The 24,857-nt window shown below is 36.7% G+C and overlaps 2 protein-coding genes across 5 annotated transcripts; both read left to right on the top strand.

Moving 5' to 3' along the window:
* Positions 1 to 9,105: 9,105 nt before the first annotated feature.
* Positions 9,106 to 15,027, top strand: LOC113727131 (phenylacetaldehyde reductase). 4 transcript variants are annotated; one of them, XM_072075652.1, is made up of 9 exons: positions 9,106 to 9,408; positions 9,599 to 9,662; positions 10,574 to 10,625; positions 11,516 to 11,647; positions 11,808 to 11,983; positions 12,137 to 12,325; positions 13,357 to 13,519; positions 13,792 to 13,978; positions 14,642 to 15,027. In XM_072075652.1, exons 2-9 carry the CDS (start codon positions 9,615 to 9,617, stop codon positions 14,787 to 14,789), a joined length of 1,095 nt encoding a protein of 364 aa, XP_071931753.1. In that variant the 5' UTR covers positions 9,106 to 9,408; positions 9,599 to 9,614; the 3' UTR covers positions 14,790 to 15,027. The 4 variants fall into 4 exon arrangements, with proteins under 4 accessions (XP_071931753.1, XP_071931755.1, XP_071931754.1 ...); XM_072075654.1 differs by lacking the exon at positions 9,599 to 9,662 and having other exon boundaries at positions 9,108 to 9,408; XM_072075653.1 differs by lacking the exons at positions 9,599 to 9,662; positions 10,574 to 10,625 and having other exon boundaries at positions 9,108 to 9,408.
* Positions 15,028 to 16,079: 1,052 nt separating this feature from the next.
* On the top strand, positions 16,080 to 24,590 carry LOC140035290 (phenylacetaldehyde reductase-like). The gene is made up of 6 exons (XM_072075646.1): positions 16,080 to 16,405; positions 18,550 to 18,719; positions 19,661 to 19,849; positions 21,262 to 21,424; positions 22,779 to 22,965; positions 24,245 to 24,590. Exons 1-6 carry the CDS (start codon positions 16,288 to 16,290, stop codon positions 24,390 to 24,392), a joined length of 975 nt encoding a protein of 324 aa, XP_071931747.1. The 5' UTR covers positions 16,080 to 16,287; the 3' UTR covers positions 24,393 to 24,590.
* The last annotated feature ends 267 nt before the right edge of the window (positions 24,591 to 24,857 follow it).

Raw genomic sequence — 24,857 nt, 5'->3', positions numbered from 1 at the left:
TGATCGGCAGTTCGACCAACCCCTCATCCATCTCCAATCTCTCATTTTTCTCCACGGGCTTCCAAGGCTCTAAATAGACTGTTTGAGCTACCAACTTTTCCTTGCATTTGAGAGTTGCGATGTAACACCTCTGGATCCCCCAGCACTTCATCTACTCCCGCCGGCATGGGGAATTTCATGTTGAGGTGCAAGGTCGAGCAGACAGCTCGGAGTGCGTTCAAGGTTGGCCACCCCAGAATCATGTTATATGAAGATGTCTCCCTTACTACTGAGAAATTCAATGGAATAGTTCGGCATTTCGACGACACCTCCACCGTGATTATGAGGGTTATCATTCCCTCTGGTCGTACGGGTGGCGCCGCAAAGCTAATTAGAGGAGTTCATACAGGGATGAGCTGCTTGTCCTCCAACTGCAGTTCCTTAAAGGTCTTATAGTACGGCACGTCAATAGTGCTTCCATTGTCTATGTATACCTTCTTGACTTTATAGTTGCACATGATGACCTCTATCACAATGGTCTCGTGATTATTAGAGGCAAGAGGTATTGCGTCTTCAGGTCCGTAAATGATCTTTTCGTACATCTTCAACTGCTTGCTCGAACTCTCTCCATCAGGAGGTGGACGGTTGCTCCGCCGAGCTGCATGACTATCCCCTCCAACTGGTCCTCTAGCAATTGTGTTGATTACCCTTGCTAAGTTCTACGCTCCCAGTTCGAGAGTTCGATCACGGGTGCCCTGAGATCGGTCGCGCGGGTAGCTCGTGCGTTCTCGTTTGTGTCCCCTTTGCCTCTGGCCAGCTCGTCCGTCTCGTATGAATTGCCTTAGGTGCCCTCGTTTAATCAGCTCTTCGATATCTTTCTTGAGGTGACAACAATTTTCGGTATTATGCCCTACGTCGCGATGGTAAGCACAATACAAACTCTGGTCTCGTCGGCTCTTATCACCGAGCAATTGTCGCGGAGGTCAGGAAAGGCTTTCCTGTTCCATTACCACGAGGACATGAGTCCGGGGCGTTGTGAGAGAAGTCCAGACCCTCTCTCTCTCTCAAAGGGCTGACTCCTAAATAGGCGGTCGGAGGTATGCTTTCAAGCTTGACTAGGTTGCGCCTCCCCTTGATTAGCACTCTTTCTGCGCCTGTCGTCCCTTAGTCTTTCCTAAGCACTCTTTAAATGATTGGCCTCTTCGACATTGCCTTTCTCGTGAGCTCGATCCAGTATCTCCCGAAATTGACCTGGGAGGCTTTTCGACGAACTCAATGTACAGCTTCTGCTTATGCAATCCATTAATGAAAACAGCCATGACAACTTGATCGTCCTTGTCCCGGACCTGGAGAGACTCATTATTGAATCGTTCCACGTACTCCCGTAGGGATTCCTCAGACCTCTGCTAAACTGTCATCAGGTGAGCAGTGCTCTTGGTAAAAAATTCGCGACGAGATGAACTGGGCTGCGAACAGGCGTGCGAGCTAACTGAAGGAACGAATTGACCTGGGTGGTAGTCCCTGAAACCATTGACGCGCCTTGCCTTCTAAAAACATCGGGAAAGTTTTGCATCGGATCGCATCAGCAACTGTCTATAAGTGCATATGAGTAAAAAATGTGAACATATGATCCTCTGGATCCGTGGTCTCATCATAGGACTTCATAGTTGGTATTTTGAACCTTGCGGGCAAAAGGTAACTCTCGATGTCCGGTACAAAGGAGGAAGCGGTGCATTTGTCCGCTTCCGGATCTAACAACATATCCAACTCGTCCTGAATCTGGTAATCTTCTTTTCTCGAAGAGAGCTCCCTTCTCAGGAGACCTTGGAAGGGCTCCGAGTGCTCAGTTCGGGAGTTCTTGTGAGAGGGCTTGATGACCTCGATCTGTTCACGCGTGAACTCCTTCCGCGCTCGTTTTGGCCGGGGGTCAGGGCTCCTGTTCGAGACCTTGATGACGTGGTTCCGTCCATCCTTCGTGCCTTGGGCTCCTGGTCGTGACGGCCTTCGGACTGCCCTTTAGGTAATTCATAATAGCCTCAAAGGTGGGCAGATTTCCTGCTACCGCCTGCACAAATTGCTTAGGTGGGATTCGCGAGGGCTCCGTTCCATCATTCCTCAGTGTAGGATCCTGATGTGAATGTTGGGGGTCGCCTTGCTCGTTCCACTTGGACCCATCGGCGTTTCTCTGAGATCTAGTTCTCGGCATGATTCGTGAAAGGAACAACGTGTTTCCCACAGACAACGCCAATTGATGTGACCGCCAAGAACGCGATCCGAGCTGAGCTGCCACGAGCAGAGTGGACAGAGAATGGCCGAGCTGATGGGGAGAGGATGAACGAGCTGTCCTGCAGAGAAAAATGGACGGAGGGGGCTAGTTCCCTAGAGTAGCTCCAACGATCAAGTCAGTAGAGCTTATGAGCAGAGTAGCAGTATGGAATACTGTAGATGGCGTACCTTGTGTTGTCTTGAAGTGCTATATTTATAGGCTTGTGGGTAGCAGTTTTCTTATAAAACTATGAGTCCTAGTAGAGAGGGAGTCCTTCTAGGATTTCGCCTGCGAGCTCCGAAAGGTTTAGGGGTCGCGGCCCACAAGGCCCATTCTGCTGAAATGCGGCAGGCACGGCCGAGCTGGCGCCCCCTTACGCCCGAACTGATTGGTCCGAGCAGACAGATTGCCCAATCCGAATTGACACATGGCATCCGTAGATTGGCCCACTACACCTTGTAATCTGTAGAGGTTGAAAAAATTAATACCTGACATATATCATGGCCGAGCTCTCATGGCCGAACTATCATGATCAAGCTATCATGACTGAATCATTATGACCTAACTACATTGATTGGACATGGCCGAACTGTAGTCATGTCCAAGTCCATAGATAAGACTCATACTGTTATTAATGGATAAGTGAATAAACTATTAGAATTATCTTCAATAACTTGATAACATTACTAAATGATCATCCTAACTCATAAGATAATCACTAAAGGATTATCCCTATCAAGAACTCATGAGATAATTATTTGATGGTCATTTTTATCAGGAATTCAAGGGTATAAATACAGGTATAGACCATTAAAGGTAGGATATCTAATACTTACTCAACTCTCTACTTCTTCTTTCCTAAAAATATCAGTAACTCAGAAATTGACTTGATCATTACAGTAACCTTGGGGATTAGACCCCGATCCTTTGACATCCTCTTTGTATGTAGGTCATATTCAAGAGTTGACAGAAGGTCAAGTCATCTAACCTCCCCTATGTTAGTTTGAACAAATATAGTTCATCTCGTCCCAACAGGTTAGTTGGTTGTAATATTCTATCTCATGGAATCTCGATGATTATAATGTTAACTTGTCAGATACACATTACCCAGGTTGGCTTAGTTAGGCCCTTATGTCAGTTTAGCTTGGTCAAGCGTAGTTATCTCCATATCTTAGCTTATTAGCTAAACTATCCATATCAGTTCGACTTGTGGATTTTTTCTATTTTTACAATTGACGCTATCTGTGGGAATCGACAGTTGTGCTTCTCCTATGAATAACGATACAAAAATATCCTACAAGCATGCCTTCCAAACTTATGACCATTTCACCACATTCAGTAAAATCAAATGAAAAAGTATTCTCATAAAGTAATAAGAAGAAAGCAAGAAGACCTCACTAAAGACCTCATCACTAGATGATGAGGCGAAGAGCTCATCACACAATGAGAAGCTAAAAAGTAGAAGACCCCACATTGACGAAAACTAAAGAGTTAAGATCCTCAAAGAACAAATTCTGGTCACACAATGACTAGAGAAGAGAATTCGATTTGATCGCATCGTGGCAAAATTTGATGAATAAAGATATCAAAAAAACCAAAAGTTGGTTACAAGATGACTAAATAAGAAAAGATGTGTATATCTATCTCGGTGAAAACTAATGAGTTAAGGTCCTCGAAAGCAAACTCTAGTTGCATAATAACTAGGGAAAAGAATAAAGAGCCAATCTTACTTAGATGAAAGTTACCGAATTGAAGAGCAAAATTTGGGCCTTGAAGAGCGAGCAAAGAAGATTAAAAGATCCCGAACAACCTAAATTATCACAAGATGATGAGTTAAACTACAAGCAGAGGGCATCAAAAGATGCCAAATTGCAGAGGTCATCAAAAGATGTTGAACTGTCAAGTTTATTAGAAGATGACGAACTACAAAGTTTTACCAAAAAATGACGAACTAAAGAGATCATCACAAGTGACGAGTTGGTCTATGAGAAAAACTCATCACAATATGACGAGCTGAACTACGAACCAAACTCATCAAAATATGCCGAATTGTAGAGGTAAACAATGATGCCGAACTACCAAACTCAGCGCAAGATGATGAATTGAGCTGCAAGTAGAGGGCATTAAAAGATGCAAAACCGCAAAGGCCATCAAAAGATGTCGAACTATTGAACTCATCAAAAGATGACAAACTATAAAGTTCACTTTAGTTGGGCCAATCCACATGTGACACGTGTCAGCTCGACTGTGGCACACGCGAGCTAGGCAATAGAGATCCCACAGCTCGGACACCTCAGCTCGGGACAGAGAGAGGTCAGTTCGGCCGTGGCCGCCGCCTCTCCATGAAGTGGGCCTAGTGGGCTGCCGCCTCTGGACCTTTAGGGGTTGTCCTACGAAACCCTAGAAGGGATCCGAATCCTAAGGGGACTCCGACTCCTATATGGAAACTACTACCCATTAAGCCTATAAATATGGCACTACGCGACAACTCAAGGGATGCCATCCACAGTACTCTCTATTGTTACCCTACTCATAAGCTCTAATGACTTGACCGTGAGCTATTTCGGGGACTTTAGTCCCGCTGTTATTCTTTCTTTGCAGGATAGCCTGTTTGTTTTCCCCTTCAGTTCGGCTGCACAGCCAGCTCGGTTCGCAGCAGCTCAGCTCGGATTGCGTTCTTGGCCGTCGCATCATTCACCAAAAGATAATGAGTTAAAGAATTCATCACAAGGTGACAAGTTGATTTATCAGAAAAACTCATCGCAACATGACAAACTGAACTATGAGTTGAGCTCATCAAATGATGCCCTGAACTCCATAGCTTATTTCAAGATGATGAGCTGCAAAGCTCATCATAAGATGAAAAGCTAAGCTATGAGCCGAACATATCAAATGATGTTGAGATGTAGAATTTATCAAAAGATGAAAATTGCTGTAAATGATGAACTGTAGAGCTCAGCATAAGGTGACAAGCTGATCTATGAGAAGATCTCTTCTACGTTGCCAAAATTAACATATGAGCTAACACCACCACAACAAAATGGTTGTCTAAAGTTTTGATAAGTCAACTTGACATAACAATTTAGACGATCTAAACTAAGTTATTATAATAAACTCAAGAGATCTAACCAAATTTCTCAACTTAAAAATTTTTAGACCATTTGCAATGATCTACCTATACAAGGTAGTCAATTAATAGCTTTAATGAGCTCTTGATTAAAATTATCTACACAAGATAGAATGACCCACGAAAAATATATGCATAGGTAACAGATCGGATATATCCCAAATTGAAAAATATTCGATTTGGGGGGTATTGTAGAGGTTGAAAAAATTAATACCTGACATATATCATGGCTGAGGTATCATGGCTGAATTGTCATGGCCGAATTATTATAGCTAAATTGTCATGACCGAACTACGTTGGTTGGATAGAGTCAAACTATAGTTATGTCCAAATCTATATATAAGACTTATATTGTTATTAATTGATAAGTGAATAAACTATCAGAATTATCCCCACTAACTTGATAACATTACTAAATAATCATCCTAACTCATGATACAATCACTAAAGGATTATCCCTATCAGGAATCCATGAAATAATTATTAGATTGTCATCTTTATCAGAAACTCATAGGATAATCACTAAAGGATCCATTTATGATTTGTTCATTCCTATAAATATAGGCACAGACCATCAAAGGGAGGGCATCTGATACTTACTCAACTCTTTACTTCTCATTTCCTAAAAACAAACCCAAAAACAGACCCTGGTCCTTTTGAAAAACAAACCCAAAAACAGCTAATCCAAACGGAGCCATCAATAACTTGAAAACTGACTCGATTGTCAGAGTGACCCGGGGATCAGACCCTGGTCCTTTAATAGCCCCTTTATATGCAAGTCATATTCAAGAGCTGACAAAAGGTTAGTTCATCCAACCTCCCCTTTGTTAGTTTGAACAAATATAATTCATCTCATCCCAATAGATCAGCTGGTGGTAAAATTCTACCTCATGGAATCTCGATGATTATAGTGCTAGCTTGTCAGATCCAATCTCGGTGAAGCACATAAGTTAGTTCGGCCTGATCAAGCATAGTCATCTTAGCAGCTCAATTCATTTGGCTGAATTATCCAGATCAGTTCAATCTGTGGATTTTTTTAGTTTTTACATAACCCAACCTTGATTTTTGTGTAAATTGGAAGCAGGATCCATAGTTATTCGGAGGTCCATGTAGAATGAGTTTACCTACCATAGGGAGAGATAGGGGTCTATGGATAGGCAACTCTAAGAAGGAATCGCCCTCACCCGAGCACTGTGGCTTAGGCCTAGTTGTCTATTGCTCTAGATCAGAGGGCCTTAGAATGTGATCAGGGAGAGAGCTCAATGGGAACATGGAATGCAAAAACAAATAAGGTAGCTAGCAAAAAAAGGTACTAACACTGGGAAGTGAGATGGTGTATGTACATTACTTCCTCTAGTAGTGCTACCTCACAGGGGTGATGGAAAAGATATGGTTATTTAAAATAGGGATGATTATAGCATTTGGAGGGACTTTTCACTCTTTGGGCATACATTAGGATGTTTGAGCCGTCACTACCATTCCCGATTTGATCCCAATTCTTGCCTCACTTACACCCTATCCAGATTCTTAGGCCCTCATCTTGGATATGGTTTTACTGATAATTGATTTATTAGTTATTATCCTGGTCTTCCATGAGAGCCATCTTGAGGTCCAAATTCTTAGAACTCGGGTGAGAATCCCCAACAAAAGTTCCTCACATGTACATCGCATTAAAGTATCGAGCCGAAAAGTGGATGGAATAAGGAGTTTGGACCAACTTAGTGCGCTTCACTTTTTGGGAGGAACGTAAACATATCATTTAAAACTACGTTACCCAAAAAGTCAACATATGAACTGTAAGGGAGGTTCGGTGCATTTTTCTTGGAAATTAATTCAGTAATTAAAATTTTTTTAGGTTTATTGCAATATGCACCTTAGACTATTTTCAATTTGCACTTGTCTCTTAAAATATATGTTCTAGCATTTAAACCTTGGTACCCTAATCTACATCAATTTATCAAAACATTTTTATGAGTGCCATTTTATCTAAGATATCTATCATGATTGATTAGATTCACCTGATTTAAGTAATATGCAACATATTCATGATCTGAGGTTTACTGCTAAAATTGATAGTTTAGTATGCCAATTGCAAATCAGAAAATTATAACAAACTCTATATTTATTCTATTTACTTCTTTGTTCCCTTACAAAAAGCTGTTATGGTTTGTTGAGTCCTCTCTTGTCAAATTGAGAATGGCGCATTCTTGTAATAACAATTATAACGGGTGGAGAATTTCCACGCTTTTAACCTAAAATTTTCTTGGAAAGACAAGATTCTAAAGACTAATTGTTTAATGCCCAAATCCTTCTATTTGTTGACTATTTGAACTTCTCCTCTACTTCTTCGAAAGCAAGAAACGATTGCACTGTCAAGGGACAAATAGGACAAATCCAACAGAAAAAAAAAAAAAAGAATATTTAAGGTAGGCCAGCCAATTTAAAGAAGGCAGAGAACTTTCATGAGTAATTGATAATTGAGTTAGATTAATTGTAGGCATGTCTTTATTTGGGATAAATATACCAATATAATACTCAGCCGGCTATATGATTGACATCACAAATTTCTTGTCGTTATTTTGTATTTTATATTTCCATTTTTGCACAGATTGTAGTGAGAAGTAGTTGAAATATCGATCATCAAGCGACGTAATACTGTTCCGCAAGGCTAATAATAATGTTATATTTGAAAATGAGACTGGGAATCGTAAACTATTCAAATCCATCATAATCCTGTTTGGATTGCCTTTTTGAGGAAATTTTTGTAGAAAAATTACTGTTGTACTTTTTTTTATTTATAAAATATGAGGTAAAAAGGTGATTGAAAAAAATGAGAGAACAAAATTCTCATGGAAATTTAAAAAAATTTTCTACAAAAAATGCAATCATACCTAGAATAGAAAGATGTTTTCACTCAGAATGCTTTTCTATTTGGAATGGTTTAGAAAAAATTTTATTATTGAAGTGTCTGATACACATATCAGAATGAAGACATATCAGAATGAAGTGTAGATTGGTATAATCAATTTTTAAATATTAGAATAGAATAGATTCTGTATAGATTCAATATAATTACCCTAAAACGTAGCATAGGACATTCCATATCTTTAATTTTGTTTTATTTATTTGTGCTATGCTATTTGTTTACCTTATTGAACTTTATTTTTTTATTTTAAAGACAACTCATGTACTTATTAAAATAATTAATTTTAATATTCTATTAATTTGAAAAATGAATTTTCATTTTAGTTTTTGTTTTCACTAGCAATATAATTATCAGCCGATACAAAATAAAACTACATGAAATCAAGCATTCGTGTTCTCTTTTTATTATGTTTTGATTGTATATATCAGGTGCAACTAAGATCCTCATAGATTTTCATAAAAGTTTAGAAAAAAATAATGTTTTAAAATTAGCAAAGAAAAAAATAATATATATATATATATATATATATATATATATATATAATAAACATAGCTGGATTAGTTTGTTAAAATAGATTAAGATCAATTATTGATTAAACTAACGAATAGCTGAATAAATAAATACGAATAGAAAAAAATGGAATAGCCCATTTCAACCTTATCATCATTATATTCTCCTATTAATCACATTCGATCAACAAAACTACATCAGGATGAGCTGAAAAACGACATTATGATGAGCTGAAAACGACACCCTACTAGTATAAATTAGTAATGTAAATTAGTATAAATCAACGGTTTAGTCAAGCCTCCCTCCTCTTAATCCACCAAACCCTTTCTTCTCCATCTATCAACGGCACCTTAATTCCACCAATACGCAAAACTCCTCCATTATTTTTTCCATCGACTTTTGTCATCATCTACTTCTCTCTCAACCAAGAAAATCCCCAAAAAATACATCAAATGTTTTAGCAACAAAACCCAGCAGGAGAAAAGTCAACACTTCTGAGCTCTTTTAAAGGTTACAGAAACTTAGGAGCAGAGGAAGGGGAGGAGCCATCGCAGCTTGGCGCTGCCGTTTTCGCCCTGCTTTCTTCAGCAAATAACCCTTGTAAGACTACTCTCCTTTTCTCCTTTATCTCTCGATTCCATGTTCATTTAACAGAGTTTTGCTGGTTCTGCTTTGGTGTACTCTTCTATTTTTCTTCAGCACTTTTATTGCGGTACTAAATCAAAGAAGGGATAACATCACTCATCATTAGTTTAATTTGCATTTTTTTTATTTTCTTTAATTTCTACAGTTCGTGCAAGCCCTATATGGAACAGAGGATTTTTGTATCGTTTTCTTGGACCATTTTTTCTTGGGTAAAATGCCCTTTACCCCCCATGGTTTGGCGATTTTCAACATAACTCCTATAGTTTTAAAAGTTATGTACGTAATTCCTTCGTGGTTTGAACTAATTGTCAAAATGATGTAAATGATCATTTGTAACAGATTTCACGGAAATGATCATTTCAATAATATTCCAATAAAGATTTGCACAGGAGTAGTATACTCCTAATACATCAAGAGCATTTAGCGTACCATCCCACTATACAAACTGGCTTTACCAATTATCAAGATCAAATCAAAACAGGAATAACACTAGACTTGGAGACTGTCTAAATCCAGTCCCCATTCCAGTGCCGGTTGCCAGTTCTCCTGAGTTTGCGGAACTTTAGGCCATGAACTAACAATCATCTGAATTGTTCTAGCTACTGCATTCAGAAGCTGTACTGTAGTCATAGCAGATCTCTGAAAAATTCTTCTTGTCCTTTCTTGTCACACAGTCCACATAGCTGCAACTAACACAAGTCTTCCAAGACTGGCAGCAAAAGATCTAGAAATACCATGATGACACCACCATAGCACTTTCTGTTCCCAAAAAAGATTACCTCTGTATAGCAAGCACATATGTTGCATCTTGTCCCAAATACATCGAGAGTACGCACATTCAAAGAAGAGATGCTCCTGAGATTAATCCTTCTGATTACATAACACACAAACTGGAGATATATTTGAAACACCCAATCTGATGAGTATGTCTTTTGTCTTCAGTTTTCTTTTGTAGACCTAACCACAGTACAAAAGAAAATTTTGGCACATGACCACTACCCCACACCAGTTTACACCAAGTCACTGTCTTCTCAACAAGAAAAAGTTTTCTAATTGCTGATTTCACTGAGGACTCCCCAGAAGAAGCCCCTTTCCATGTGACACGATCCTCTCTGTGCAGCTTGCTCAACAAGGAATTAGGAGTACTTTGCTCAAACTCCTCCACAACAGCAGTACATCTCCTCCCTGTCTGCCAAGACCGCTTGCCATGCCTTATGCATTCCACCACTTTAGTGTTATAAGAAAGTCCTAAACACTTGAGTAGAGAATCAGGAAATTTCAGGAATTAGCACTTTGTTTAGTTGTTTCTATTCTTTTTTATATTAATTAAATGCATGATTCACATATCCACCTAGATCCAATATATCCCTGTATTTTGATAAATTGATATAAAAATGTTTTAATGTACTTTCTGGGGAATAAAAAGAGATTTTGTTCTAATTGAAACATCTTGGCTTCTACTGTGGAGTGGTTGGTCTGAGCAGTTAAACTACAGGAGCTGCAAAAAATTGGCATTCCTGCTCTAAGAGGGGGGATATAACAGGCCAACCAAGAATTTTGTGAAGCATGGGTGCTTGAGCCTCTAACATGTAGTTTAAAAGGACTTTAATTCTCTTCTAATGATCAACCTGTTCTAAATGAGTTGGGACAATGCCTCACATTTATGACTTAATCATTCTTGGTCTCTTCGTGTATGTAAGGGAAGCTTGTTAAAAAACAAACATGTGAAAAACGAAATAGTTTTGTCTATTTAAAACAACTTTTTGGATAAAAAAAATGTGGCAAAGTTTTGATGACTTTGCTGAGATCATAGATCACATTGCTCTATTTTCGTAAAAAAAAAAGAAAAAAAATTCTTCTTCTGCATTTAGAAAAATACAAGAAATTGATGATTGATATGTTGTCACATAATTTAAATTTTATTAAGGTAGTTGTTAATCTGTTAGTGGGTTCAATGACTAAAGCATATACAATCCACAAACAAACTTGTTTGGAGTCTTTGTCCATTTGCCTTTTGGGATGGATCATATCTGGACTTCCTTGATTTACATTTGACATGAAGGAAAAAGAGACAGAATGAGCGGAGCGGGAAAGGTGGTGTGCGTGACAGGAGCATCAGGATACATAGCTTCATGGTTGATCAAGATGTTGCTTCATCGGGGTTATACCGTCAAAGCTTCCGTTCGTGACCTCAGTAAGTCATTGGTGACCTCCATATCTCACTCTTGTTAGGAAAAGTGAGTTGTTTTCTATAGATCTCATTTGTATTTATTCTTTAGGATTTGAATGAATGGTTTTGGTTAATATCCCACAAAAGTTGGCATTTCTTAAGTATTTTTTTTTTGATGCCTCAGATGATCCAAAAAAGACAGAATTCTTGATGGCACTGGATGGAGCCAAGGAAAGACTTCGCTTGTTTCAGGCAAACTTACTAGAAGAGGGATCCTTTGATGCAATAGTTGATGGATGTGAAGGTGTTTTTCATACTGCATCTCCACTCCTTCATCCAACGAGTGTGACCAATCCACAGGTATATTTACCTCATGAACAAATCTGGAGATTTTGAAATGTCAACAAACATTAATGATTTAGCTCTTGGAATTCGTAATCTTGACATCTTTAAGGGATTTTTATGAGATTACTTAGATATTCAAATGATCTAATTCATTTATATTAACTTCAGATAGAGCAATTGGATCCTGCACTAAAGGGGACACTGAATGTGCTGCGATCTTGTGCTAGAGTTTCAACTATCAAAAGAGTGGTTTTAACATCTTCTATGAGAGCAGTGACATGTAATCGGGAACTAAAGGATGGTGTTGTAGTTGATGAAAGTTGGTTTGCCGATCCAACATACTGTGAGGAGCGCAAGGTGCGTCTATGATCAGCTGTTTTTTATATCCTGATAAACTGTCTCAAAAAATGTTGGTTCCTTGTTCTGTTTGTCAAAGGAAATGTTAGTGTTTATTCAATTTATTGATGGAAGATAATAATATTTCTGAAAAGGCTTGAGCAATGGAAGTATTTACAAAAATTCATTTTTTAATGTGAACTTGACAAAAGGCTTTACGGTGAAGTGTTTCCTGACTTTGATTCCATAAAAAATGCTTTACAAAATAAACCCAACTGATGCCACAGGATAGGTCGCCACTAAGAAAATAAAAATAGGACACCATAAGAATAAAATATCCTAAGATGTTTTAAATACCAAAAGAACAGGTTGCTAAATAGAAAAGGAAACAACAAAGAAAAAAAGAACTCTTTTCTGAAATTTTCTGCTGCTTACCATTTGCCAGCTTCAACAAAATTAAAAGGCTTGTAGCAATCAAAGTTGAGAGAGAACAAAACAACCATGTTTTTAATTTTTAAGATGAAAGAATTTAGGTAAGTCTTACAATTTTCAATAATTTGATATAGGACACTGCTATCAATCAAAATGCTTAAAGCCGACTTGTTAATGAGAAATTGCCAACATTATGATGAATTTGAGACAGGATACATCACCTAAAGCTTTATACACCACTAAATTAATCCCCATATCTATGTCCAATGGGGGAAAAACATCTGAGTCTGGCGATTACCCTGCAGCAACCATGTCATCCCTAACATGCCAAAATTCCAAGCACCTTGGGGCTACTATCACACCAATATACCATAGCACCTGAACTAACCGAAAAATGCTCATACCAAGTTGATAGTAGACTTGGCTCAAGCTTAGTCTTTTGCAGAACTTTATCTAAAGCCATGTATACTTCTAATACAAACCCCATATATATCAAAGTGGGAAGGTCGAATGTGAGCAAATGATCTCCTTGAGTTCTTTGGAAACATAGCTTTTGCATTTTCCAACTTAAAGAATTATGTTTTTAAAATGAAGCTAACAAATCTTTTTACTCATGTCAGTTGTGGTATCCACTATCAAAGATTTTGGCAGAGAATGCTGCTTGGGAGTTCTCAAAGGAGCATGGTATTGATATGGTTGCAATCATACCAGGAATGGTCATTGGTCCCATCTTGCAGCCTTATCCCAGTTTAACTGCAGGAATGGTCCTGAACCTAGTAAATGGTACGTAGAGAAATTTGTTTTAGATTGTTAACTAGTGATTCTATAACAAATATTGTCGATCTTTCATTATGATTAAATATCTACCATCTTCTTTCAAGAATAAGTTAATCAATGTAATTTAGGACACCTCATATAAACTACGCTCATCCTGGGAAAGCAGGCTGCAATTCTAAATTTGACAACTTTCATCTTTCATTGACTGTTCTACCTTTACAAGTAAGTATTCTAGTAATTATCGTATGAGACGATATTGATTTAAGTGTTAAATGCAGGAGCTGCATCATTCTATACCGCGCGCATGAGATGGGTTGATGTTAGAGATGTTGCCTATGCACATATTCTAGCCTTTGAAGTCCCTTCTGCCAGTGGAAGATATTGTGTAGTTGAGGGATTTGCACTGTGGACTGAGTTTATCAAGACTCTGAATGAATTGTATCCTACTCTCCAATTGTCAGATGAGTGAGTCTCGAATTCCTTGGGTCTTTTACCATGTTTATTTCATTGATTGATCCTAAAAAATACAAGCTCGAGAGTTACATATTCGTTTCTAGAGCTTCACTGTCATGGTCCAAGTGTCCAACCATGTGAGAATTGGGATAGGAAATAATTCTAGTCGCCGGAATATTGTTTCAACAGTTTGTTAATGGTGTTATAAAAATCACCTAAATAGTCTGATGCTCAAGATTTTAGATAAACTCCAACCTGCTAGGCCAAGTTACTCGGCTGGGCAAAATCAGTGGGAAATTTGCTTAAACAGGAGACAGCATATTTGTTTAAGTCAATCCTAGTTACATGTAGACGGAGTATTGCAGAGACTACACTTGAAGATAATCAATTTGTTTTAGCAAGTGTTATTAGGCTATTCTAAGATGAGGATCAAGAAAGAGTCTAGACTATTGAGGCTGGTAGGCCTATGTATTCCCGTTCACTAAATTCACTGAATCATGCTTCTCCTGGCCAAAATAAAGCGTGATGCTTTTGCTATTACAGATCAGCATCGTCTTATTTGAATTCTAGTCCATCAAAATGCAAAATCGACCTTTCTAATGTTACACAGCTTTAATTGAATATAAGCATTTTCATTTCTAAAAGTTTGTTTCTAATTGTTTTGACCTGTTGCAGGTGTTCTACTAGTACACCCCTAGTTGAGCCAAACTACGAAATATCAAATGAAAAAGCAAAGAGTTTGGGGATTGAGTTCATTCCTTTCAACGTTTGCCTCAAGGATACTATCGAAAGCTTCAAAGAGAGGAACTTGGTTAACTTCTGAACAAAATTCTTAAGCAGATTGAGATTGGAAAATATACATTTTCCAATTTTTCATTCTCTTGTGTGAGAGTAAACTCTTAGAACTATGTGACTGGTGCACTTTTATTCTAGTTAGTAATTGTCTGTGGTACTTTCATTGAACTGATCGAACTTTTATTGTAGCAATATGAAACCATAGGAGGGCTATGCCAAGGAAGGCTTAATCCAATGGCTAAAGTTACGACTCTTAAGAATTAAAAGTCCGAGTTTAGATTCCCCCTCCCCTCCCCCTCCTCACTTCTTAATTTGCGCCTTTCTCCTGTTAAAAAAAAAAATAATTGAGGATTATTAGCACTACATAAACCACATGAGCCTGCTGAAGTTTAAAATGTGTTCAATACTTAATTTATTTATTGAGGACTCATTAGGGTGGGAATGTGCTAATCAAATGATTCTGGGAATAAATTAGCAAGTGTTTGATTCAGAGATTAATGGTATGCGGCGTGTGTTTAGATGGAAGATTATTTTGAAAAAATTTGTTAGAATATTATTGTAATATTTTTTGTGATTTAATGCATGTGAGATAAAAAAGATAGTTAGAAAGATTAAAAAATAATTGTAAAAATATGTTTGTAATGCAACAAAAAATTTTCCAAAGGATAAGTTATCCAACAATTTGGAAACATATTTTAGATTATATTGTAACAATTTCTCTTTTTTTTTTTGGTGATATAATGTGCTTAAGACAAAAAGATGATTGGAAAGATAAAAAAATAACAGAAAAATACGTTCTCAAATTTCTTTTCCAAATAATCACCTAGCCAAACAAATTATTAAAGGTTAGTTCTTGTCAGTTTGAACTTTCCCAAAGCCAATTACGGAAAAAGTCATTTCAAAATTATCTCAAACTTTTATCACTTATTTATTTGTTTACTATACAAAAAAAAACCTTTTGAATTCCCAGTAGAAAGAGATTTTCTTAAGAAAAAAGCTTTTAAAGCTATCCAATATTCATTCACTTTCCATATATTTTTATGAATACAATTTTTTTTTGATATAGAAGTACGCATTTTTGGAAATACCATTTAATTTAAAGGGTATTGCTTCTTGTTCTAATTGAATGTGGAAGGCATCTATTTTGCAAAACCAATTATTTAGTCTACTTATTATTGATGGAATATTTCCTTAAAAAAAAGAATTTCAATAGGAAATATTCTCACATATATTTAAGAACATGAAAGAATTTATGACTTACGTCGTTATCAGAAACTTCCCGCTTACACACCAAAAAAAAAGAAGTCATGATCAGACACTAAATACTACCAAAAAGTCTCGACTGATTATGATTAAATTGAAAAATCTAGTCCCATCTTGGAAAGAGGAGGTGGAGTTAAAACAACGCTTTGTCCTTTGCTGAAACTTCAACAGCCACTACTTTCTTCGTCCATTAAAGTATATGAATTCTTCTGTAGTCAAGCTAACATACTTAAGACTAACAAGCAAAAGGGGTCCAAGGGGAGATGAGTGGAGCTGGGAAAGTGGTGTGTGTGACTGGAGCTTCGGGTTACATCGATTCATGGCTGGTGAAGCTGCTTCTAGACCGCGGTTATACTGTCAAAGCTTCTGTTCGTGATCTCAGTACGTCATTCAAAACTCCATATAAGCCATCTTGAAAGTTGCTAATTGTATTGTGTTTATAGTTGTAGATTATTCCTGTTTTGCATGTGTTTGTACAAAGGTGCCACTGTCTATTTGGTCCGGTGGTCATCACCCTCTTTGGTAACGCTGGAGGGAGGGGTAGCCTCTTTGGTGATGCCGGAGGTCAGGGGTTCTACCCCTGCCTCCCTCAAATTTGCCACAACACGTGGCTAGTCTTAGTTGACCATCTCCCCTTGCTCCTTTTCCCTAGATTAGGCTAGATTAGGTTATAGGACCCTAGATTAGGCTAGATTAGGTTACAGGACATCTACCGTTGCCGACCAAAAAAAAAAAGGTGTTTTGTACAAAGGTCTTGTTCCCTACATTAATCATAACCTTACAAGGAAAAGCTTCAACCGGTTTTGGGTACTACGTCGCATATTGGGTGGCACTATGTCCTACAAAATAGAGGTATTTGGAATTTGTGGATATAGCACTTTTAAATAAGTTGAATAATATTTGATATTTAGACTCTTTTCTTATATTATCTGTTATATGAACTGTAAGTGTTGTTCAAGAGTTCAATTTGTTAACTATTGAAGTTTGAATGCGTTAAACTAAATGAGCCTAGCTGAACTCAAGCTTGAATTTGAGTTTGACAAATTGGCTTAATTCGATTGTTGAGAAATAATACATAATTTAGGATAAATATGATTTTATATAATTTTATGTATTATTAGTCTTTTGAAGGAAAGAGCGATATATATATATATACACACACATATGAATGATCATTTCCATTACTTTGATACTTTAATCTAAATCATGATGGAACATTTCCATCATAAATAATGCATTATTTTTGCGTATCTGCATTATTTATTATTATCTGCATTATTTTTGCGTATCTGCATCATTTCCACTTATATGTTCCTTATTCTACTCGTCTCTTTTCGATGTGGGACATTGATTCACACTTGATATCCCAACAGAGAGAACTCAACTTGTGAGGCCCTTATTTGTGTTACACTAATTTATTTAATTCATGGAAAATTTTTCCATTGTCACGTCCCTATCCAGCACAAACTTAAACTAGACATTAAACCTATAATATGTAGGGTATCATTTCCGATTGTGCTAATTAGTTTAAATGGTTTTTTTTTTTTATAACAAAAGTTTGAGTGAGTTCAACTCTGATCATCACTATGAGACATAACTGGTTAGATGGATTCAAGATAGTTGTCTTTATGTGCAAAATCATGTTTTAGACTGGGCATTGGCAGGGCACCTTAAAAGTTAAAAGCTATCTAATTTTGTTAGTTTTATTTGTATTTGTTGTATATTATACAGAAGGATAAAAGGATGGGATAGATGAATTAATTCCAAAATTTATTCCGGGGAAACTTCTTTTGACATAAAAATGGTGATGAAATTTCTTTTATAACTTGAAATTGATTTGTATGTAACTTCAGCTATGCTAAATTCTTTTCTTGAAAGCTTCAGGATTTGGATGCGAGCAATCAAAACAATGAAAAGTTTACCCCATATCTTTTATTATCTTCAAATTTGTTTGGTTAATATAACATCTTTGTTTGAATTTCACATAATATTATCTTCTCTAGGAGATACTAGTTTCTACATGTATAGTGATCCCTGCCCTGCATTGTATAAGCTGGTTCTGAGGAGATGACCTAGTGGTGGAGAGGTGATTTGCTTGCTTTATGCTGGATGATTGTGGCATTTTACTACTGTCCAATTATGCTGCTAACTTGTACTTCATTATAAATCAACATCAGATGCACATTGACTTTTGTGATCATTCCGTTTAAAAAATGTTTATGATTTTCAAAGTTACGGTGTCTGTGATGCTACTAGAATCCATTGTCAAATTGCAAAACAGAGTTTGAGGAAACATAATTTGCCAAAAAGAAGTTTTGCACTTTAGAGAGCACAAGAATCGATTGTACCTGCATATTGTCACTCCCTACCATCTTTTGTTTCTTTCCTCTTTTCAATGTTATATAACACGCTAACATCATACTTTTCGGTTCTTTAGAACTATGTTATCCTTTTAATCACAAATTTGGTTTGCCTTGAGTATTTTTGTGCTAAAAACATGATACTGGCTTGTATTCATGCCACAGATGATCCAAATAAGACAGAATTCTTGATGGCACTTGATGGAGCCAAGGAAAGACTTCACTTGTTTCAGGCAGACTTACTAGAAAATGGATCCTTCAGTGCTCTAGTTGATGGCTGTGAAGGCGTATTTCACACAGCATCTCCTGTTCTGCTTTCTGTCAGCAACCCTGAGGTACATTGACCTTCTGACCGCTTGGAGAAAGACCATAAGTCAACAAAAATTTCAAGTACTTTTGCTCTATGAGTTTGTGAGAGACATATTTACTCATTTTAGTTATTTCTTTAAGTGGATGGCTCATGGCTCTGCTGCTTGAGGTCATTGTGGATGATTTAGCAAATTTTACGGCATAATACAATCCTCTGACGTTTGATCTGAGCAACCTTATAATACTCGTATTGAGTGCATGAGTTAGTCTACTGAAACAATAAAAGATAAACAGGTTAAATTTCAACATTTTCAGTTCAATGTCTTTATAGTGCACAAGGACCTTCTAATTGATTTTTTGTTCTGAACGTAAGAGATAAATAATGCAGATACGCAAAAATGTTGAAGATAATTTCTTCATATCTTGGAACATTTCATACTACTTCCAGAATTCATTAGCAAAGACAATGAAGTGTTGTGAAGTTTCATCTGTTGAGTATATAAGTCGAACAAATGTGATCTATACCTCTTGCCAGTTGAAATTTAGAAGCATTTTAGCTCCCAGCCTGCAATTCAAAGAACATATTGCAATTACAGGAGTTATTCAGTGCTATAAAATAGTAATCAGATTTGCTAGACTTTTCAATCTTTTAAGATCTCAGGGAGCATGAACTTTCTCATTTTTAGCAGTGTTGATAGTTGATCTAAGGTGTTCAAGAACCTATATTTGTACGACTGCCATACATATTTCTCTAGTTTCCCAATGTTGGTTCTTTTGGTACTTAAGATGATCCACGTGATGAATAAACATTGCAATGGAGCTGTATACTGAAAGGCATATGTACTAAAAATCCATTACTAGTTAGAATTAGAGTACTTAAATGATAACTTTTGTCATGAAGCATGGATGGAGCTTATGTATATAGTTTCTCCAATGCCTGACTTCTTCTTTCTGCTTCGATTCTTAGGCAGAGCTATTGGACCCTGCAGTAAAGGGAACACTAAATGTGCTGCGCTCTTGTGCAAGAGTTTCATGTATCAAAAGAGTAGTATTAACATCTTCTATGGCTGCCGTTGCAAACAACCGAGAATTAAAGGATGGTGTGGTAGTTGATGAGAGTTGGTTTTCAGACCCGTCATACTGTGAAGAGCACAAGGTGCATTTACCATATTTTTTTTTCAAGACAAACTCCTGATGAAGTATTTGTTTTATTTCATTTGTTAACCCAACAGAAGCCGAGAGTAGATTGATCCTGATGATACTTTTGTAGGAAAAAGATTGCCATTGTTGTTCATGTTTTCCAAATCATACCACAATCCAATTTCTCTGCCTTTTTTTGTTTTGGTGTGTGCGTGCGTCTAAGCAACAATTATAATGGTTTTGATCAGTAGAGTTAATGATGTATGAAAGCATCAAGAGAAAGACGATTTGATAGTTTGTCTAGAAAATAGAGAACAAATATTGCCTGTGTTTCCAAGGATGACTATTTGACATCACCAAAAAATCACAAGGCTGATGGCAGGGAATCAAAACAGGCATAGAGCAACAGTATGCAATTTTAAGATGAATTTAACATGACAGATGGTCTAGCTTATTCAGAAGAAATCAAGTAACTGCAACTGAAATGTTAGTATCAGGTGTTAGGCTTGCACCATAAAACTCGAATTACTTCCTATAGCTATGTGCAGAGTTTTCAGAGAATCACAACAGGATAGTGCTAGCCAAATCTCGAAGAACTAAAAGAAAGTTACTAGTAATTGAAAAAAGTTCATATGCACACTTCATATATGTAAGGATATTAGGGCACACTATTATGCACCTCACATAACGGGAAGCTTTCCAGTCACAATGATTGATAATATGGCCTTAAAATTGAAACAGTACGTATAAGATTGAGACGCAAAAAAATTGTGCTGAACAAGTGTTATGCTGATATTTTGTATTTTTTTGTAGACCATAATCAAATAAAGTTATCTAGATAAGCTTTCTCCAAAGGAGGTTGAACACTATTCTTGAGAAATTGATGAAAACTAGTTGTGTCTAAATCATAGCCTGTCTAGATATGTCTAACCTTTAGGTTTCATTATACCTGGAAGGCACTGCAGAAAGTGCTAATTATAACCGAGGTAAGGACAGGGGTAAAAATCTAGGAATTGCAATACCCCAATCTTTTGACTTGAACTGGGGACTTATGATGCTTATGGTGAATTGGTAGTTGCAATTCAACAATGGCGTTATGTGTCACTGAAATGATTCTGAGATGTCCAGTGCTGAGCAGTTCCTGGATATCGTGATCACGCACCATTAAAGACATGCCATCCCTAAGATAGCCCTATATAACATGCCTAGTGTTGCCAAAACCACCAGCCTTCATAATCTAACACCAACTTTGGCCACTTCAGACATGGACTAGGCCAACAACTCTTGATCTCAAATGTTGGACAAAACTTGGAATGAGACAGGAGGATTTTCAGAGTTCTTTTGTTTTTCCAAAACATGCTTTTGTATTGTCCTTCTTGAAGAAATACCTTTTACAAGGATAACTGACAAACCTTTTGGTCTTTTCAGATGTGGTATGTACTTTCAAAAATTTTAGCAGAGAATGCTGCATGGCAATTCACAAAAAAGCACGGAATTGACATGATTGTGATTAATCCAGGAATGGTTATTGGTCCTATCCTGCAGCCTTTTGCCAGTCAAAGTGTAGGAATAATCCTGAACCTAGTAAATGGTACTTCTGGAAACCTTTAAGATCTCTAGTTAATCATGCTCTATCTGATGTGTGTTTATGTTTTTCAGTTAGAGGCTTCCTAGCCATTTGAAGTTTGTTCTTCGCAAAGTAGTACAAGCAAGTAATTCTTAAGTAACTCTATTGATATTTAGAGTCTATTCATTTAACAAAAGAATTTCCGAACAAATATATGCATTCTTGCCCATCATGTTCCATCTGAATTCAAATTTTCACTGATAGCATTTTGGGTAATCTAAAGCAAAGGTACATAAATACAAGTGAAGGCACATATAATCAATGTATATCTACTTATACTATCTTTGAATATTCCTGTCTAATTTTTCTTTTGGTTTCATCTATGATAGCACCTTTCTTGCTGCAAAATTTGCATTTTAAGTCAAATACACAAAGAAAAATATTTGAGTAATATTCCTAAATATTTTTCCTCCCTGAAGTATTACAAAAAGGTGTGTAATTCCTAACTATTTTTACTTGTGTAATGTATATTTGAATCTCAGTTTTATCAGTTGAAAGACATCCTATTGCTCGGAAAAGTTATCATGAATCCCAAAGTTTTTTGCCTAGATAGTATAACCAATCACACTGCAGAAGTCTACCTATTAGCATTCCACCAGAACAGATGGCTCTCCTTAGCTTTTACCTTTTGCAAGAACAGATGACAAATCTCTCTGTCTGTCTGTCTGTCTGTCTCTCTTTCTCTCTCTCTCTCTCTCTCTCTATATATATATATATATATATATATCTATCTATCTATCTATTTTGGTTGATTTACTATCACATATGGAGGGAAGGAAGCAACAATTTTTTCAACTTCATTCTATATATTACCTGTCTGTTTGAACTTTGAACACATATCATCCAGACAAACCTGCATATTCATGACAATCACGTTGATTTCTTAGCCTGGATTGCCTAGTAAATGGCTTTTGTTATGAAAGTAGACAGACTGTTGGAAACTTGAATAAAAGCAAAAGACTTGAGGACATTTTTAGCATGTATTACTTAATTGAGTCACTAAAATTGCATCCAAAAGACTAAATCAGTTATGCAACTTTTGAGTCCAACAGTTGTTTCAAGTGGTTAATGACCTGCCTTACTAGCTTATTGACCTCCCAATAATCACTTTCTTTGATAGCTATTGGTGTACCAAGAAAGAAGAAAAGAGATATGCAATTCTCAATGTAAATCTCCATTTCGACCAAAAAGCTGCACTAGCTTCTAGTTTTGCCTATTTTTCTCTCTCAATATTGGCTAATAGTGCCTTCAAAAACACTGGCAAGATATGTTAGTGATTACAGGTTGATCATATTATTCATTGAATTTTTCAATGCAGGAGCTGATTCGATCAAGGGTGCACCTTTTGGATGGGTTGATGTTAGAGATGTAGCCTATGCACACATTCTAGCCTTTGAAATCCCTTCTGCCAGTGGAAGATATTGTATAATTGAGAGATCTGCTCACATCTCTCAGCTCACCAAACTTCTGCGAGAACTTTACCCTACTCTCCACTTACCAGATATGTATGTATAGCTTCAACTAATTCCATGCCAAATTATGTCATATGTCATGACATCTCCTTTGAATCTGATTAAAAGTATATTCTATGTTGTTAAGCATCATCTTCTCATAAACGAGCCACTTTCTTTGATTTCTTCTTGCAATAAGGTTTTTTCATGAGTTGAGGTCCAACAAAATATGTAATTGTGACAACTTTCTGCATGATCAACTAAAAGTTTTTCAACTATCACTTGGATCCTCCATACTTCTGGATGAAATAATTGATTTGATATGGTTTTGCCTTATGCCATCAGTATAGAATCTGTAAATTTTACCGGTATATCTTTCTGTTTCATTGGATGGAAAGACACTTAGAATAGAGGTAATGTAGTCGTAGAAGAATCCATTTGTTCAATTGCTTAAGCTGATTCAACTGTGAATCAGACAGGAGTTGATCTGCTCCCCAAGCCACCATCCAGAATTTCAAATAGGAGCATAATCCAGCATTCTTTTTGCTACAGGAATAGCAAAAAATAAAGTACCAAAACAAAATGTTTATCTCCTGATATTGTACTTCAAATTTGACTATTTCAAGTTACTATGACCAAATCAGCATTTTGGTTTTCCAATTGCTTACAGAAAGGTTTTAACATATTAAGTTAGAAAGGTCTATTACAGAATTCTTTGAATACAAAGCAGGAAAGATATACCTCTTTATAGAAATGAATTCAAGTATCCAACAACTAGATGCTTTCTGATAATACTGAACCAAAATATTTGGCATATTGTTTCAATGTATTTTGGTAGGTATTATGGACTAGGCAAAATGGCGTGATGATGCTTGGTCTTGGAGCCAAGCCAGGATAGATTCTGGTTCTGGTAGGATAAAAGTTCCTGTGAGAGGCTTCTGTTCTGTAAGATGCCCAATCTGGAAGAAATTCAACCTGCAATGCCAAAAGATTTCACAGGGTTAAAAGAGTCGGTTCAAATTAGTGAATTCAGCTTGAAAGTGTCATCTCTTCTTCCTTCTATGAGTTCCACCTTCCAGACTAACTTCTGAGCCTCTCAACTTGCTTCTAGGCTAAATTTCTTGGGCAAGGGCCAGATATATAGGCCACAGTCATGTGTTTACTGGACAGTTATGCAGTTAGAAATTGGTAGCATCATGTTGATTTGAATGTCAACAAGGAACAAAGTAGTGAACATTGATTACATATGCATCATATAGCAAATGCCCTCCTCATTTTTGAAGAGTTAAATTTGATGAGTATATCTGTATTCACCTCTCCACTTTTTCCTTAGGTGTTCTACCAGTGGCAATTCCCAACACCCAGACTATGGAGTATCAAACAAGAAAGTTAAAAGCTTGGGAATGGAATTGATTCCATTGGATGTCAGCCTAAAGGATACCATTGACAGCTTGAAGGAGAAGAACTTAGTTAGTCTTTAAATAATAGAAATGATTTTTTGTGAATCAACTACTGAATAGAAAATTGTTACATGTTCTCAAAACTTTCCTGCTTTAAACCCTCCACATGCTTATTCCAGTTTGGCAAAACTTCTTTTAACATTAGTGTCCAAATCCCATCCTTGGTGTCCAAATTGACAAGTGCATATTTTGAGTGTTTTAAGTGTATTTTATTATTTAGTTTCGGTGTGTTTTAGTCATGTTTATAGCTAATGAACTGGGTTTCAAATGAAAATATACATTTTGTGGTTTAAGTAGTAAAATTGCATTTCTATGGATTTTTATCGTAAAAACTTCATGTTTTTATAGGTTTAAGGATTCAATCATCAAATGAAGTGATTTGAGAAGATATTTGGATGATTGATGATGATTTGAATTAGTTTAAAGAAGACATGAAATGCAAAAGAGGAAATGCAAGCAAGAACAAAAGGAAGCAAGTTTCACAGC

This window comes from Coffea arabica, chromosome 2c (genome assembly GCF_036785885.1).
Source record: "Coffea arabica cultivar ET-39 chromosome 2c, Coffea Arabica ET-39 HiFi, whole genome shotgun sequence".
NCBI classification, from domain to species: domain Eukaryota; kingdom Viridiplantae; phylum Streptophyta; class Magnoliopsida; order Gentianales; family Rubiaceae; genus Coffea; species Coffea arabica.
The sequence above is the reverse complement of the archived record's forward strand: the minus strand, read 5'-3'. Positions and strand labels throughout refer to the sequence as shown.